General features: G+C 42.8%; 1 protein-coding gene across 1 annotated transcript; it reads right to left on the bottom strand.

Moving 5' to 3' along the window:
- Positions 1–903: 903 nt before the first annotated feature.
- On the bottom strand, positions 904–6,541 carry LOC124652278 (NAD-dependent protein deacylase SRT2-like). The gene is made up of 11 exons (XM_047191296.1): positions 6,464–6,541; positions 4,847–4,889; positions 4,510–4,759; positions 4,359–4,424; positions 4,239–4,284; positions 2,978–3,138; positions 2,763–2,892; positions 2,084–2,248; positions 1,616–1,743; positions 1,354–1,453; positions 904–1,263 (listed from the first exon to the last, which is right to left on the bottom strand). Exons 1-11 carry the CDS (start codon positions 6,506–6,508, stop codon positions 1,210–1,212), a joined length of 1,188 nt encoding a protein of 395 aa, XP_047047252.1. The 5' UTR covers positions 6,509–6,541; the 3' UTR covers positions 904–1,209.
- Positions 6,542–18,180: the final 11,639 nt, after the last annotated feature.

The raw sequence follows: 18,180 nt of genomic DNA, 5'->3' as shown, positions 1-18,180 counted from the left end.
ATGTCAACTCATCAACGTATCCAATACAAACTATGTTGTCTAACAATCACCACCGGCGAAGCTCCACCGCTCCGAGCTGAAGCGTCACCTCCTATCACGCTGGGCCATGATATTGTTGATCGCAAGATCTCCCCCTTCCACATCACCCCGGTTCTACTCGGTAATGATTTATGCCCTCATCTTATTCTACTATAGAAGGAATCTTCGCTCCTCAAAGCTCTCTTTCGCTTCGCATCTTCTCCTAAAATCCCAAGACACACCTGTAGCGGTTGGTCTCTTCCTGTCCACTCTGCTGGTGAGCTCGGACGTGCTGATGTTGCGCATGAAGAGGGTGTTGATTTGGTCATCAACCATAAACCATGCTCTTCCGTGCCTAACAATGTTTTCGAAATGATCTTCTTTCTCTCGCAGTGGACACAGGACACTAGTGTTGCCGGCAAAGTGTGAAGCGAAATGGGAGGAACCGGTAGAGAGCCTGAAGAAATTCCATCTGGTTTCTTCTGGCCCTCGGAGGATTGGCTAGTCTGGCTGTAGTTTGTGTTTTGGATCGCTAGGTCGGGCTCTCAGTCTGGCTCCTGCCTGGGCTAGTCTTTCTTTTACCTTAGACGGCAGGTGGCTGTTTCCTTTCTTGTTTCGAACTCGCAGCTCCTAAACTGGTGCTCCCAGTGTACTCTTTGTGAGATCTATAAAAAGCAGGCCCTGCGCTTTTCCTCTAAGAACACACTCTTAACATGTGTTCTTTTTTTTCTTCGAACCATGGAGGAGAGGTGCATGTGATATATTAAGAAGGAGAAGCAAAAGGGCAAAGCCCATACAACAATAGCAGAAAAGCCGAAGAACCAACATGCTAGACAGGGATATACTACTCTAACATGGGTTCCAAAAATCATCAAAAAAAACCAGTATTCCGACGATCGCCTTGGATATTATTTTCCTGGATACATACGAACAAAACATCACTCCAAAAGCTTCTTGCACTCTGTTTTGCCTCAACCTGTTAGTCAGTATGTACGCTTAAGTTACATGTACACTATTGATACATGTTTGCTTGCACTTACAACAACCACTACCAGATTACACTAACCAGGTGTCATATCCATAGTTACATATGTCTCACCTGTGTTCTTCCCTCATGATCTATTTCTCCAAACATTGTTCTTGTGGAGACTGTCACTAACAAAGAAGACGATGACTGGAAACATCAAATGATCAGCTCACACTTGGTACAGCTAGGCTTCCCACCTGAAGTATTCTAGGCAGTATCTGAAGAACATGGTTGCAATGCAACACACCGAACAAAAAATGAAGTAAGTCATCTGCTGCAGTACAAAGGCAAAGGTACGAGATACGAACCTCCCCACATCTCGCATTAATTTTCAAAGATAGAATGCTATCAGCCCTCGTGTCCCCAATGTTGATCGCGGCTATTGGTGCATTTGCTTCATGTGCAAGCCTGTGATTGAGATTTGTGAGCAATTTGATGTTGCCATAATCAACAAGAACACAACTTAATCCAGTTTGAAAGATTTAACACAAAACCAAGAAATACCAGCACATAAAATAGCTAGCTATGGACAATATTAAGGAACTGATTAAACAATATTTTCAGTAATACCTTGCCAGCCTAAAAGCAGACATTGTCATTACAGCTGAACCAACCACGAGAAGAGCATCACAGTTTCTTGCAGCCTCCTTAGCATTATCAGCTCTCTCTTGAGGAACATTATCACCAAACATCACAACCTTCAAACAAAATAATAACACATTTAAAAGTGTGTATACATTTTAATACTTATGCCTTAAAAGAGTTTTTAGAAAAATGACTTGCCTCTGATCCAAATTAATTGTTGCCTAAATCTTTTCTAGGTTCATTGAACCTGTGACAACTAATTTGGATCAGAGATGGTATTAAAATTATAGGGCTTAGGAAAGAAAGCCGTATAGTGGAATGGTATATAGATTTAGTACTCAGCACATTACTTTCTAGTTATACAAATTGCAAAGAGATCAGATAACAACTCCATAGTTTATGTTAGATAAAAAAAAAACTAGTCACAGAAAGATACAGAAAAAAGATCCGTACATCAGGTTTTAGCACTCCACCACATTGAGTGCAACAAGGAATGTCAAAATCTTGCTCCCAAAATTTCTCATCAATCTCAATATCACCATCAGGCCGCTGCTGCATTCCAAAACTTTTGCCTGAGCCAGGTTGGCCCTCTTCCAAACTGTCAACAGCTAGAGCCCACTGCAGCACACAATATACCGCTCAGTCCACAGAATTACTGAAATCATAATCCAAATTAGGCTGCTAGAAAACGCAGATTTTTTTTTTGGAAGTATTTATAACACTTGAGTACTTGACAACTCAGCAACAGAGGCCAAAACAAAGGAAAGAAAAACAAATATAGTCACGACAGGAAAACACAAACAGTGCTGTTCAAGAAGCATCAGCCCTGTACATACATGAGTGGCTTGGTGGTCAAGCTTGATATTTCTAACAATAGTAACATCTAAATAATTGAAGGGCAGGCCTGGTGTAGCGGTAGAGCCTCACCGCCTGGGACCGAGAGGTCCCAGGTTCGAGTCGCGGTCTCCTCACATTGCACTTTGTGAGGGTAAGGCTTGCCACTAACACCTTCCCCAGACAGAAATGACACTTTTTATATTTTGTTTTCTTATTAAACCTTACACAGTTACCACTTATATAATGAACCACAGTTTTAAGGAAAAAAAAAATAACCAGTACCAAATGGACAAACCTTTGGGTTGAGGTCCTTCACTTGTTCTTGGAATGACTCTCGGCTGATGGATGTACCACAATCTAAGCAAATTACCTCATATACACTTCCATGCAACTCAATTGGCTTACTACCAGCACGGTGATGCAACCTAAAATACTCATACACAAAGTGATGGTAAAAAATAAGCTGCATAGTAACTCCCAATTAACCATAATACAAACCCAGCTCACTACCTATCCACATTCTGAGTAACCATCGAGTGAACACGGCCAACTCTTTCTAGTGAAGCGAGAGCATAGTGAGCTGTATTTGGTTGTGCTCTCGTGAACCTTCTCCATCCAGCATAGCTCCTAGCCCAGTAGCGACGTCGGGCTCGAATAGAGCGAACAAACTCCTATTTTGTTCAAAGGGACAGTGGAGAATGATAACATAACCATTGGTAAGTTGGCGTGGACAAATGGAAAGAGCATTAAGAACTATTAGCATATTTCCTAATGTAAGTTGGCAAATGTGACCACCAGAAAGGAAAACTGAGAAAAAATGTAAAACAAAGTGTAAAACAGGACCGTGCAGTTAGATCTGTTGGAAAGATGGATTACTGTTGCGTCTGGTTTGAACTTGCAGCTCTGAGAGTTCATTGACCTCTAGACTCTGTTCATGACGAGGATCTGGACAATAATCGAACTGACTCCATCATCTAGAAGTGGAGGGCTTCCAGTGACTACACGGTCCAATTTCTTGGTAGCCTTTCCCCTCGCTATTGCTCCATGATGTCTAGGCGAATGACAAATGGCAAGCCAATAGCGGAGATCTAATATATGTCATGTTGAACACTTGAAAGGAGAGGAGACTCCACATCTTCAATGCAAAATATGCTAACTGCCTTGAGATTGCGCCAATCCCCATTTGGATACATATCTTTTGTAGTATGAGTAGTGCAACCATTTGGGAGTAGTTCATGTGTGAGACCTGGGGCTTTTGTGACTTGCTCCTCACAAAAACAAGCCTGGTTGTAATTAAGATTCTATTTTCCCCTTAGTTGAATGGCAATGCTACTGTCAGTTTCTCGAGAAAAAGAGTTGGATGATACCTAGATAGATCCAATAGTATTTCTTAATGGTGGAAGCATTTTGTCAATGGTTTCTTTAGGAGAGTTGATTTTCAGACCCAATCTGTTTTTAGTCAAGACTGTGGAAACACATGAGACTATTTTGTAAGTTCCTTGATGGTAAAGGAAGAAGCAACCGATGTCAGGTGGCCTTAATGATGAGATTTCACATGGATAATGCATGTCTAAGTTGCCAACAAATGTAGAAGAAGCGGCATTTTTAACTTTAGGACTCAAAGTGAAGATCAAAAGACCAGGCCACACAGTTCAATAATTCGTCTTGGGATACTTCCCTTTCAAAATAACTTCCTAAGAAGGACAAAATTCTATGTCCACCTATATTAATCATTGGCAATTAAATAGCAAGGGAGTAAAGACTCACGCACCTGATGAGTAAGTGGTTTAAAACCAGAACTGTATGCTCCATTAGGACTGCCACAAAACAAGACTGGTAAGGCAGCTGATATGGTTCCAGAAGAGATTCAGAAATATAATCATATATGTACCTCCTATAATCAGGAATTCCTGACTCAGTGCTCATTCCTGCTCCAGTTAATACCATGAGCTTATTGCTGAGACAGGTAACAGATAATTAAGCTCATTTCATTTCAAACGTAGACCAAGAACTTGACAAGGAAGTTCAATCCAGATTTTCACCTCTTATCTATAAACCTGTACAGTAGGTCCACATCCTTAGAGTTTGGAGGATCTGAATCAGGAACAATCCGTTTGTCCCTTAAAAACTGGATGTAAGTTTCACAGTAATCTTTGGGTGTGACAGCTGACGAGTGGTTATTTCTTGCTTGAATGGAACGAAAAGAACATCCCAATGTAAGAAGGCTTTTCTTCCGATGAATAAATCCATTATATACTGATGCTTGGACATTGCATAAATGAGGACAAAATCCTGAGATGTAATTGGTTACAATTAGTTAGTGCGAAAATAAGATTAGCCCAATTGCCCCAGAATAGGAAGTTCTCTGAACCAACTTGCCTTTGGGTACTCCTCGCAGAGCACTTCCGAAACCTGCAATTATCTGAATTGCATTACACATGCAAGTCGTATAATTAGACTCAGGATTGAACACTAGAAAAAAGAGCACAATTAGATACACCCAAGTTATCGCATTTCTATGTGACCAACAAACAGGGGTGGAGCCAGGATTTGACTATAGGGGGGGCGAGGAAGACAACAACGAACTAACGGCATAAAAAAAAATTACAGAAGTGAATGGTATGGAAGAAAAAAAAAATTATGGGAGTGAATGACGTAGAAGATTTACATGATATATGATATTTTAAGTATTGCATCAATACCCAAAATGTGACCAATTGTTTTTATCTTTCTCTTAATTTTGTGTATCATTAATTCCTTGAAAAATAAATTGTATTTCCAATTCTTTTATTGCTTTTGTCTTCCAACCTCAGGCAGGTACACATCGATATTTATTTTCCATTGATCAAACAAAAGACTACCTATTGGCAAGAATTATAGCATACCATAGGTATATAGACATTATCTCTGACTAACATAGGCCCGAGAGATTAATCACAGATTGCACATTGGTCGTTGTCGGCGGCCGCGCTGTATGAAGCGCCGGAGCCGCTAGCAGCGAGGCGCTCAGGCGATCTCAGGTCTGATCTCAGGTGCGGAGGCATATGTAGACGACTAGAGCCGGGCGGCGGCAGGCGACGCCCTAGAAGGGGAGGTACACGATCGATTGATCATCTATGCATCCAATTCCCATCGATCGTATACCTAAGGGCCAGCTAGCTGCAGATTGATCTGAGAAACACGATTGAAAGATGGGCTATAATTTATTGGTCCACATCTGAATTAGCTAAGACATGGGCTAGCTAATCATGTATCAACTCCGGCCACTAGCGTACATATACCAATATTGCTACTGTTAAACATTGAGGGGGGCGACACATTGGGGGGGGGGGGGTCTAGCCCCTGCTCGCCCCCCCCCCTGTCTCCGCCCCTGCCAACAAATACTATAACCTGAAAATGGTTTCAACAAATCTAAATTGCGATAGCACCATGATAATAAGTTGAGGGTCTATTTATTCAATACAAGTCACAAAATGTCTTGCTTCCGTACAATTGCCCACATACAAAGGAAAAGGTTTTGCAACTCATGAGCAGCACCTTGGCAGGTTCAGGCCAAAAAAAAAATTGGTATATTTGTGTGTATGAAATGAAAGGGAACCTGAGGTATGATTATGAATCTCCACCTCCTCAAAATAACAAGTCGTCAGACTCTGTAGCTATTTTTGCATTTGCATCAGAATAGGGTGTGTGTGCCTAAACTTCCCAGCACTAAAATGTTGCTAATGTGGTCCTTCTAAGGTTAAATTCCGACCAAGTGCTACTTAACAGCTCCCATTGTCCCGTACCAGTTTGGGCTGATCCAGACTGGGTCACCTAAGCATTTTTAACCTCAGTTAAACTGAAATACGCGAATCGACAAACCGAGATCCACCCACAGCAGAGATATGCCAACGATCAATGAACGAGGTCAAAAGGAGCAGTGCTTCTAGTTCTACGTCGGGGGTGAGACCGGAAACAGAGAGTGCTAGGCGAAAGTGGAGCACGGGGAGTACTTACAGATGCCGATGCGCGGGAGGCGTGCGCCAGTGGCGCCGCCGCCATCGGATGCCGCGAGGCGGACGTGGGCGGGCGCGGTCCTCCCTCTCCGGCAGATGGGCGGAGGTGGAGCTGACGTGGAGGCGGGATTGCCGCGTGCGTGGGGTAGGCCGCGGGGCGGAGGCAGCTGTGCACTTGGCCACAGCTCATTTTTGCTTTTGTTTGGTGGGAAAATAAACACGCGGAAGAGAGGAGAACCGCTGCACCACGTTGGTCGGTACGCCGCACGCCGCTCAAATTGACGGATCTCTCCAAAATTGACCTGGCCTGAGCAACTTTAACACAACTCGTAAATCACCTGGAAACGTATTTTTACGGTCGATTTACGGATTCGAGTTAAAATTAAGGCAAAAAAGAGACTGAACTCGCTTCGGTCTGAAAAACTTTTTCAGGGGTCCGAAAAATTTCACACTCGATCCCTATTAATACAGACTGAAGGGTAGTTTACAGATGGCACCCGCAGGGTATGGGTACGGGTAGAGCCATCCCATACCCGTACCCATCACTTTCAATCTTACCCGTTACCCATACCCATACCCGCGAACGGGTCCAAGTTTTTCCCATACCCGTTACCCGGCAGGGTAAATGGGTACCCGCGGGTAAAAAATACTCGCACTTACAACATATCAAGTTGTTCACAAAAATATGAAATGAGGTAAAGCGATTCTAAATAGTGGTCTAATCCTCACTAACCTACCAGCGGTTGTCAGATCAGGAAGCGTGATGTTCAACCAAGCAATGTGAAGGCGCAGTTAGGGGAAAATTAAGTAGTTCAAAACATTACGGCTGCCCACTTGTCAAATTTATATGGGTAAATGGGTACGCGGGTATGGGTTGTACAATCCCATACCCGTACCCGCTCTACCCGATGGGTATGGTATTTTCCCGTTTACAAACCCATGGGTAATATTTTGTCCCATACCCGTATTCCTATTGGGTTTTTACCCGGCGGGTACGCGGGTCATGGGTACCTTACAGGTCCAAAACTGAACGGATTTCTCCAGCGCCGATGTCCGTACAACCGTCTCCAGCCGCCGATTTCTTGCTGCTTTGCTAAAATTGTGCATCGTCGATCAAATATTCTGTTAGTTCGCTCCAATTCCAACCATGTGTATGTTAATTCTCGGCGAATATCAATCAATTCCATAGCTAGCTGGGTGGTGGTACTAATTCCGATTATCAATCGAGCGGTTCGCATAGCTAGATCTCGTGGAATCTCGTGGAATCGGCTTCACGCAGATGCACACACGCGCATGTATTAGGTTAGTCATAGTGGGGAGTAACTTAGACTAGTAACATGCATATGTTACTAGTCTAAGTTACTACATCCATAGTGGGTAGTAACTTATATGTGGTGTCATGCATTGTGTCATTTACTATGTTGTAAACTCATTGTGTCTTGGGATGTGTGATGTTATGGTAACATAGCTAGTTACCACCTCACTCTCTTTCTTCATTTATTGCCATGCCATGTTACCAAAATACCTTGGGTTGTGTGATGTTACTAGCTAAGTTACTCCCACCATGAGCAGTCTTAGCTACTTCATGCTTCAGGCAGATGCGCACACGCGCATGTACTAGCTGCTTTGCCTTGAAATTCGCGGCGTTGTGCTTCGTTGCTTGAAATTTACGCCAGCTGTGCTTTGCTCCTTGAAATTCGTGGCTGCTGAATATTCCGTTTTGCTGCTTGGGCGGCAGCGGCCCGGGGAGAGATTTAGGTAGCTGCACGCATAGTTCTTGCGAGAAGATGATGATTTTTCGAATATTTCGTTTTTCAGTTTTAGTTTATAAGGTATGTTTTGCACCAATCGTTTTGCGACTCGTAAACACGTTTTCGGAAGACTGAACTCGAGTTTTTTGGTTTGCACTTTCAGAGGCTCTGCTAGAGATGCTCTTAATTGTTCCTCTCCAACACACACGCAAAAAAAGTGTGGCGCGAGAAAAACCACTATTTTAACTCGTTTGGAAGCGAAAATGCATCTCCAGCAGACGTCGTAAAATAGCGCGCGAAAAATTTTACAGCGCGCTATTTTGCGCTATCCTCCGCGTCATATATACCGCTCGGGCGTTAGCGTGCGCGGAAAAAGTTACCTGCGAGGCGTGCACTCAGCCGCCGCTAAAACTTCCACCTTCTCCACGCGTCACATCCGCGTCGAGCAGGCCATCCTCGCCGATGCCGCGCAGAGGGCGGAGAACAAGCGCCAGAGCCGCCGCGAGAGGAGGCTTGTCAAGGCACATCGTCGTGGGTTCATCCCCGCGCAGCTGGAGAATCCTACGATTACTCCCGACGACCCGCGCCGGATCAACCTGTCGTCGTCAAAGCCGGTGCCATCCTCAACGGAGGACTCCTCCGGCTTCCACTAGGACTCCGATTAGTCGGAGCCATCGGTGTCGTCGTCATCTCAGAGCATTTTAGTAGTTTTAATTATTGCGTTCTATTTGATGTTCGCTTTTTTTGTAGTATAAATGTGTTTGTTTGAACTATTGTGTAATATAAATCCTATCTACTATTTGATGTTCCTTTTTATTGATTTTATTGTGTTTGTTTGATCTTCTCAATTGCATAGTTGGGTGTGTTTTGTGTTTGTCGTGGAAGCGTGTTGTAAAATGCAGCGCCTGGTGGAGCTCTGTTTTGCCGCGCCGCAAAATATAGCTTCCGGCGAAGCGCAAATTTTTAGCGTGCACTTTATACCTAAAAATGCCACTATAAACGCAATATAGCGCGAGCTAAAATAGCGCTTCTGTTGGAGATGCTCAAATTTGTTTGCACGTGCAATGAGGTATCCTTGCTGCCCCTCGATGAAGCGATGTGTTCTTCATCAAGTCTAGCTCCGTTCTTCGCTGGCTATAAGAGCATCTCTAGTCGCGTTTCTCAAATGGCTTCCAAAGTTTTTTGGGACGCGTGATGCGTGTAAAATGCATATATGAACTTTGGACTTTATTGCAACATATTACCTCATATTTGAATCTTATATAATATTATTCCCATGATTTATGATGTTTTAGGGGATTTTCTAAACAATCCCCTCTCTTCCGATTTTAATTCTGTTTGGCAGAAAATGCCATTTTTTAGTGTTTTTGACTTTCCACGACCTATGGAACTCAAAAAAAAGGCAAGGTTAGGGGCCACGCTTCGAAATTTTTGAGACGAACAAAATGAGCTAAAGTGGGTCACCAGGGAGTCAATGGGTTGGGAAAGAGAGAGGGTGGCGCGGCCTCCCCCTCTGGCCGCGCCACCTGGCCCCTTTCAACCCTCGAGCGTCCGTTTCGCCTCATCTTTTCGCGAACCGACTTGTTTTGCCCTAAAAACTACTACTCCCTCCGTCTCTAAGCTTAAGGCGTAAAAAAAATTCGATTTTACATCAAAGCATAAGGCGCGGGTTGAAAATTGATCCGTTCCTGCCGATGGTACCCCTAGGGTCTGTTTCCAGCGTGCTAAAAACAAGGAGATGATTGGCTCAGCCGTAGCATGCGCATGCAGTTTACTCCTCTCTTCACGCTGAATTAACTGCTTTTCCAATTAATCTCCTCTAAAACCGCTCATTGATTGGTTGTATATTCGTGCATGCATCATATGAAAGTTACCGAGGAGTCTGCTGCAGCTACGTGAGGAAAGAGAGCGGAAAAAAGGAGGACGTTGCTAGCGATTTATGAGGGGCAAGGGTGCAAAGTAAACTGCATGCGCGGGTTACCTTAATCGCAGCGTCCATCTTTTTACGCCCTAAGCCTAGAGACGGAGGGAGTATATATACCACCCCGGGGGGTTTCGTCGAGGCGACATCGACGTAGATCAAAAACACATAAATAGAGAGTCAGCAGGCCACCGCCAGCGGAGATCGGAGGGGGAAACGCTGTCGGAATCGCCTCCAGTGGACTCCACCCCCTCCAGTGAGGGCATCGGTACCATCTTCATCAACATCTACAGCAACTCTTCATCATCCCCCTATGTAATATCTTGGAAAACATGATGTATGATGCAATCTATTGTTTTTCCGTGATCTATTGTATCTCTATGTTAATGTTTGAGTAGTGAATTGTCCATAGCAATTGTTATATAGTTTGTTGATGGTTGCATACAAGTATTTGTTATCTTCTATGATGGTCTTGTGTATTGATATATGAGTGCACACATATGTCAAGGGATGCATAAGGTTATCACCGTTTCATGTGGGATGAGGGATAGTGGGCGTGATAAAAACCTTGTCCCGATTCTTAGATGCATGTTAACGGGGGGTCAATTATGGGGGCCTTTAAACTTACATCGGTGGTTGGAAATTCTTAGATGCATATCTTAATAATTCGTTTGTTTGCACATTCCGATGGCCTTAATTAGGACCAATCACTAGGGGTGTACTTGCACATGTATATGGCTACACCTATCTATGGCTCCTTGATGGCGTGTAATTCACACGTTCGTTGGGAACCCCAAGAGGAAGGTATGATGCGCACAGCAGCAAGTTTTCCCTCAAAAAGAAACCAACGTTTATCGAACCAGGAGGAGCCAAGAAGCACATTGAAGGTTGATGGCGGCGGGATGTAGTGCGGTGCAACACCAGGAATTCCGGCGCCAACGTGGAACCTGCACAACACAACCAAAGTACTTTGCCCCAACGAAACAGTGAGGTTGTCAATCTCACCGGCTTGCTGTAACAAAGGATTAACCGTATTGTGTGGAAGATGATTGTTTGCGAGAGAAAACAGTAAAAACAAGTATTGCAACAGATTTGTATTTCAAGTATAAAAGAATGGACCGGGGTCCACGAGTTCACTAGAGGTGTCTCTCCCATAAGATAAAAGCATGTTGGGTGAAAAAATTAAAATCGGGCAATTGAAAAATAGAGAGGGCATAACAATGCACATACATGACATGATAAATATAGTGAGATTTAATTGGGCATTACGACAAAGTACATAGACCGCCATCCAACCGCATCTATGCCTAAAAAGTCCACCTTCGAGGTTATCATCCGAACCCCTTCCAGTATTAAGTTGCTAAGCAACAGACAATTGCATTAAGTATGGTGCGTAATGTAATCAACAACTACATCCTCGGACATAGCATCAATGTTTTATCCCTAGTGGCAATAGCACAACACAACCTTAGGGGTTTCTTTCACTCCCCGCATATCAATGCAGGCATGAACCCACTATCGAGCATAAATACTCCCTCTTGGAGTTACTAGCATCAACTTGGCCGGAGCCTCTACTAATAACGGAGAGCATGCAAGATCATAAACAACACATAGGTAATAACTTGATAATTAACATAACATGGTATTCTCTATCCATCGGATCCCGACAAACACAACATATAGCATTACGGATAGATGATCTTGATCATGTTAGGCAGCTCACAAGATCCAACAATGAAGCACAATGAGGAGAAGACAACCATCTAGCTATCGCTATGGACCCATAGTCCGAGGGTGAACTACTCACTCATCACTCCGGAGGCGACCATGGCGGTGAAGAGTCCTCCGGGAGATGAATCCTCTCTCCGGCAGGGTGCCGGAGGAGATCTCCAGAATCCCCCGAGATGGGATTGGCGGCGGCGTCTCTGGAAGGTTTTCCGTATCGTGGTTCTTCGTATCGGGGTTTTCGTGACGGAGGCTTTAAGTAGGCGGAAGGGCAACGTGGGGGGCCACACGAGGGCCCCACACAACAGGTCGGCGCGGCCAAGGCCTGGGCCGCGCCGCCCTATGGTGGCGGCCCCTGTGGCCCCACTTCGACTCCTCTTCGGTCTTCCGGAAGCTTCGTGGCAAAATAGGACCCTGGGTTTTGATTTCGTCCAATTCCGAGAATATTTCGTTACTAGGATTTCGAAACCAAAAACAGCAGAAAACAAAGAATCGGCACTTCGACATCTTGTTAATAGGTTAGTTCCAGAAAATGCACGAATATGACATAAAGTGTGCATAAAACATGTAGGTATCATCAATAATATGGCATGAAACATAAGAAATTACCGATATGTCGGAGACGTATCAGCATCCCTAAGCTTAGTTTCGCTCGTCCCGAAGCGAGTAAAACGATAACAAAGATAATTTCTGAAGTGACATGCCATCATAACCTTGATCATACTATTTGTAAACATATGTAATGAATGCAGCGATCAAAACAATGGTAATGACATGAGTAAACAAGTGAATCATAAAGCAAAGACTTTTCATGAATAGTACTTCAAGACAAGCATCAATAAGTCTTGCATAAGAGTTAACTCATAAAGCAATAAATCAAAGTAAATGTATTGAAGCAACACAAAGGAAGATTAAGTTTCAGCGGTTGCTTTCAACTTGTAACATGTATATCTCATAGATAATTGTCAACATAGAGTAATATAACAAGTGCAATATGCAAGTATGTAGGAATCAATGCACAGTTCACACAAGTGTTTGCTTCTTGAGGTGGAGAGAGATAGGTGAACTGACTCAACATAAAAGTAAAAAGAAAGGTCCTTCAAAGAGGAAAGCATCGATTGCTATATTTGTGCTAGAGCTTTTATTTTGAAAACATGAAACAATTTTGTCAACGGTAGTAATAAAGCATATGAGTTATGTAAATTATATCTTACAAGTTGCAAGTCTCATGCATAGTATACTAATAGTGCCCGCACCTTGTCCTAATTAGCTTGGACTACCGGATCATCGCAATACACATGTTTTAACCAAGTGTCACAATGGGGTACCTCCATGCCGCCTGTACAAAGGTCTAAGGAGAAAGCTCGCATTTTGGATTTCTCGCTTTTGATTATTCTCAACTTAGACATCCATACCGGGACAACATGGACAACGGATAATGGACTCCTCTTTAATGCATAAGCATGTGGCAACAATTATTATTCTCATATGAGATTGAGGATATATGTCCAAAACTGAAACTTCCACCATGAATCATGGCTTTAGTTAGCGGCCCAATGTTCTTCTCTAACAATATGCATGCTCCAACCATTAAGGTGGTAGATCTCTCTTACTTCGGACAAGACGGACATGCATAGCAACTCACATGATATTCAACAAAGAATAGTTGATGGCGTCCCCGTAAGCATGGTTATCGCACAACAAGCAACTTAATAAGAGATAAAGTGCATAAGTACATATTCAATACCACAATAGTTTTAAGCTATTTGTCCCATGAGCTATATATTGTAAAGGTGAATGATGGAATTTTAAAGGTAGCACTCAAGCAATTTACTTTGGAATGGCGGATAAATACCATGTAGTAGGTAGGTATGGTGGACACAAATGGCATAGTGGTTGGCTCAAGGATTTTGGATGCATGAGAAGTATTCCCTCTCGATACAAGGTTTAGGCTAGCAAGGTTATTTGAAACAAACACAAGGGTGAACGGTGCAGCAAAACTCACATAAAATACATATTGTAAACATTATAAGACTCTACACCGTCTTCCTTGTTGTTCAAAACTCAATACTAGATATTATCTAGACTCTAGAGAAACCAAATATGAAAACCAAATTAGCAAGCTCTAAGTGTTTCTTCATTAATGGGTGCAAAGTATATGATGCAAGAGCTTAAACATGAGCACAACAATTGCCAAGTATCAAATTATCCAAGACATTTTAGAGTTACTACATGTAGCATTTTCCAATTCCAACCATATAACAATTTAACGAAGAAGAAACTTCGCCATGAATACTATGAGTAGAGCCTAAGGACCTACTTGTCCATATGCTACAGCGGAGCGTGTCTCTCTCCCACAAAGTGAATGCTAGGATCCATTTTATTCAAACAAAACAAAAAACAAAAACAAACCGACGCTCCAAGCAAAGTGCATAAGATGTGACGGAATAAAAATATAGTTTCAGGGGAGGAACCCGATAATGTTGTCGATGAAGAAGGGGATGCCTTGGGCATCCCCAAGCTTAGACGCTTGAGTCTTCTTAGAATATGCAGGGGTGAACCACCGGGGCATCCCCAAGCTTAGAGCTTTCACTCTCCTTGATCATATTGCATCATACTCCTCTCTTGATCCTTGAAAACTTCCTCCACACCAAACTCAAAACAACTCATTAGAGGGTTAGTGCACAATAAAAATTAACATGTTCAGAGGTCACACAATCATTCTTAACATTTCTGGACATTGCATAAAGCTACTGGACATTAATGGATCAAAGAAATTCATCCAACATAGCAAAAGAGGCAATACGAAATAAAAAGCAGAATCTGTCAAAACAGAACAGTCCGTAAAGATGGATTTTATTAGGGCACCAGACTTGCTCAAATGAAAATGCCCAAATTGAATGAAAGTTGCGTACATATCTGAGGATCACTCACGTAAATTGGCTTAATTTTCTGAGTTTCCTACAGAGAATTAGACCCAGATCCGTGACAGCAAAGAAATCTGTTTCTGCGCAGTAATCCAAATCTAGTATTTACTTTACTATCAAAGACTTTACTTGGCACAACAAAACATAAAACTAAGATAAGGAGAGGTTGCTACAGTAGTAAACAACTTCCAAGACTCAAATATAAAACAAAAAATACTGTAGTAAAAACATGGGTTGTCTCCCATAAGCGCTTTTCTTTAACGCCTTTCAGCTAGGCGCATAAAGTGTAACTCAAGTAACATCAAGAGATGAAGCATCAACATCATAATTTGTTCTAATAATAGAATCATAAGGTAACTTCATTCTCTTTCTAGGGAAGTGTTCCATACCTTTCTTGAGAGGAAATTGATATTTAATATTACCTTCCTTCATATCCATGGTAGCACCAACGGTTCGAAGAAAAGGTCTTCCCAATATAATGGGGCAAGATGCATTGCATTCAATATCCAAGACAACAAAATCAACGGGGACAAGGTTATTGTTAACCATAATATGAACATTATCAATTTTCCCCACAGGTTTCTTTTTAGCATTATCAGCGAGATTAACATCCAAATAACAGTTTTTCAATGGTGGCAAGTCAAGCATATCATAGACTTTCTTAGGCATTACAGAAATACTTGCACCAAGATCACATAAAGCATTACAATTAAAATCTTTGACCCTCATTTTAATGATGGGCTCTGATGGCGTGTATTTCACACGTTCGTTGGGCAACCCCAAGAGGAAGGTATGATGCGCACAGCAGCAAGTTTTCCCTCAGAAAGAAACCAAGGTTTATCGAACCAGGAGGAGCCAAGAAGCACGTTGAAGGTTGATGGCGGCGGGATGTAGTGCGGCGCAACACCGGAGATTCCGCGCCAACGTGGAACCCGCACAACACAACCAAAGTACTTTGCCCCAACGAAACGAGTGAGGTTGTCAATCTCACCGGCTTGCCGTAACAAAGGATTAACCGTATTGTGTGGAAGATGATTGTTTGCAAGAAAATAGTAAAAACAAGTATTGCAACAGATTTGTATTTCAGTATTAAAAGAATGGACCGGGGTCCACAGCTCACTAGAGGTGTCTCTCCCATAAGATAGAAGCATGTTGGGTGAACAAATTACAATCGGACAATTGACAAATAGAGAGGGCATAACAATGCACATACATGTCATGATAAGTATAGTGAGATTTAATTGGGCATTACGACAAAGTACATAGACCGCCATCCAACCGCATCTATGCCTAAAAAGTCCACCTTCGAGGTTATCGTCCGAACCCCTTCCGGTATTAAGTTGCAAAGCAACGTACAATTGCATTAAGTATGGTGAGTAATGTAATCAACAACTACATCCTCGGACATAGCGCCAATGTTTTATCCCTAGTGGCAACAAGACAACACAACCTTAGAACTTTCTCATCACCGTCCCGTGTGTCAATGCAGCATGAACCCACTATCGAGCATAAATACTCCCTCTTGGAGTTAAGAGTAAAAACTTGGCCGAGCCTCTACTAATAACGGAGAGCATGCAAGATCATAAACAACACATATGTAATAACTTGATAATTAACATAACATGGTATTCTCTATCCATCGGATCCCGACAAACACAACATAGAGTATTACAGATAGATGATCTTGATCATGTTAGGCAGCTCACAAGATCCAACAATGAAGCACAATGAGGAGAAGACAACCATCTAGCTACCGCTATGGACCCATAGTCCAGGGGTGAACTACTCACTCATCACTCCGGTGGCGACCATGGCGGCGTAGAGTCCTCCGGGAGATGAATCCCCTCTCCGGCAGGGTGCCGGAGGAGATCTCCGTAATCCCCCGAGATGGGATTGGCGGCGGCGGGGTCTCTGGAAGGTTTTCCGTATCGTGGTTTTTCGCCTCGTGGGTTTCGCGACGAAGGCTTTCGCAGGCGGAAGGGCGAGTCGGGGGCTGACGAGGGGCCCACACCACAGGGCGGCGCGGGCCCCCCCTTGGCCGCGTCGCCTTGTGGTTTGGCCACCTCGTGGCCCCACTTCGTATGCTCTTCGGTCTTCTAGAAGGTTCGTGGCGAAATAGGCCCCTGGGTCTTTGTTTCGTCCAATTCCGAGAATATTTCGTTACTAGGATTTCTGAAACCAAAAACAGCAGTAAAACAACAACCGGCACTTCGGCATCTTGTTAATAGGTTAGTTCCGTAAAATGCACGAATATGACATAAAGTGTGCATAAAACATGTAGGTATCATCAATAATATGGCATAGAACATAAGAAATTATCGATACGTCGGAGACGTATCAAGCATCCCCAAGCTTAGTTCTGCTCGTCCCGAGCAGGTAAAACGATAACAAAGATAATTTCTGAAGTGATATGCCATCATAACCTTGATCATACTATTTGTAAACATATGTAGTGGATGCAGCAATCAAAAAACAATGGTAATGACATGAGTAAACAAGTGAATCATAAAGCAAAGACTTTTCATGAATAGTACTTCAAGACAAGCATCGATAAGTCTTGCATAAGAGTTAACTCATAAAGCAATAAATCAAAGTAAAGGCATTGAAGCAACACAAAGGAAGATTAAGTTTCAGCGGTTGCTTTCAACTTATAACATGTATATCTCATGGATAATTGTCAACATAGAGTAATATAACAAGTACAATATGCAAATATGTAGGAATCAATGCATAGTTCACACAAGTGTTTGCTTCTTGAGGTGGAGAGAGATAGGTAAACTGACTCAACATAAAAGTAAAAGAATGGTCCTTCAAAGAGGAAAGCATCGATTGCTATATTTGTGCTAGAGCTTTTATTTTGAAAACATGAAACAATTTTGTCAACGGTAGTAATAAAGCATATGAGTTATGAAAATTATATCTTACAAGTTGCAAGTCTCATGCATAGTATACTAATAGTGCCCGCACCTTGTCCTAATTAGCTTGGACTACCGGATCTTTGCAATGCACATGTTTTAACCAAGTGTCACAATGGGGTACCTCCATGCCGCCTCGTACAAAGGTCTAAGGAGAAAGCTCGCATTTTGGATTTCTCGCTTTTGATTATTCTCAACTTAGACATCCATACCGGGACAACATGGACAACAGTATAATGGACTCCTCTTTAATGCATAAGCATGTGGCAACAATTATTATTCTCATATGAGATTGAGGATATATGTCCAAAACTCGAAACTTCCACCATGAATCATGGCTTTAGTTAGCGGCCCAATGCTCTTCTCTAACAATATGCATGCTCCAACCATAAAGGTGGTAGATCTCTCTTACTTCGGACAAGACGGACATGCATAGCAACTCACATGATATTCAACAAAGACTAGTTGATGGCGTCCCC

This window comes from Lolium rigidum, chromosome 5, assembly GCF_022539505.1.
Source record: "Lolium rigidum isolate FL_2022 chromosome 5, APGP_CSIRO_Lrig_0.1, whole genome shotgun sequence".
NCBI lineage: Eukaryota > Viridiplantae > Streptophyta > Magnoliopsida > Poales > Poaceae > Lolium > Lolium rigidum.
This window is presented reverse-complemented; position numbering and strand designations above follow the sequence as displayed.

Excerpts from the sequence above, each read along its gene's own strand:
- LOC124652278 (XM_047191296.1), bottom strand. The coding sequence starts at position 6,508 with ATGGCGGCGGCGCCACTGGCGCACGCCTCCCGCGCATCGGCATCT. Across the intron at positions 4,890-6,463 it reads CCTCCCGCGCATCGGCATCT|ATAATTGCAGGTTTCGGAAG; the intron begins GTAAGTACTCCC and ends AATGCAATTCAG. Across the intron at positions 1,454-1,615 it reads TCTGCTTTTAGGCTGGCAAG|GCTTGCACATGAAGCAAATG; the intron begins GTATTACTGAAA and ends TCTCAATCACAG.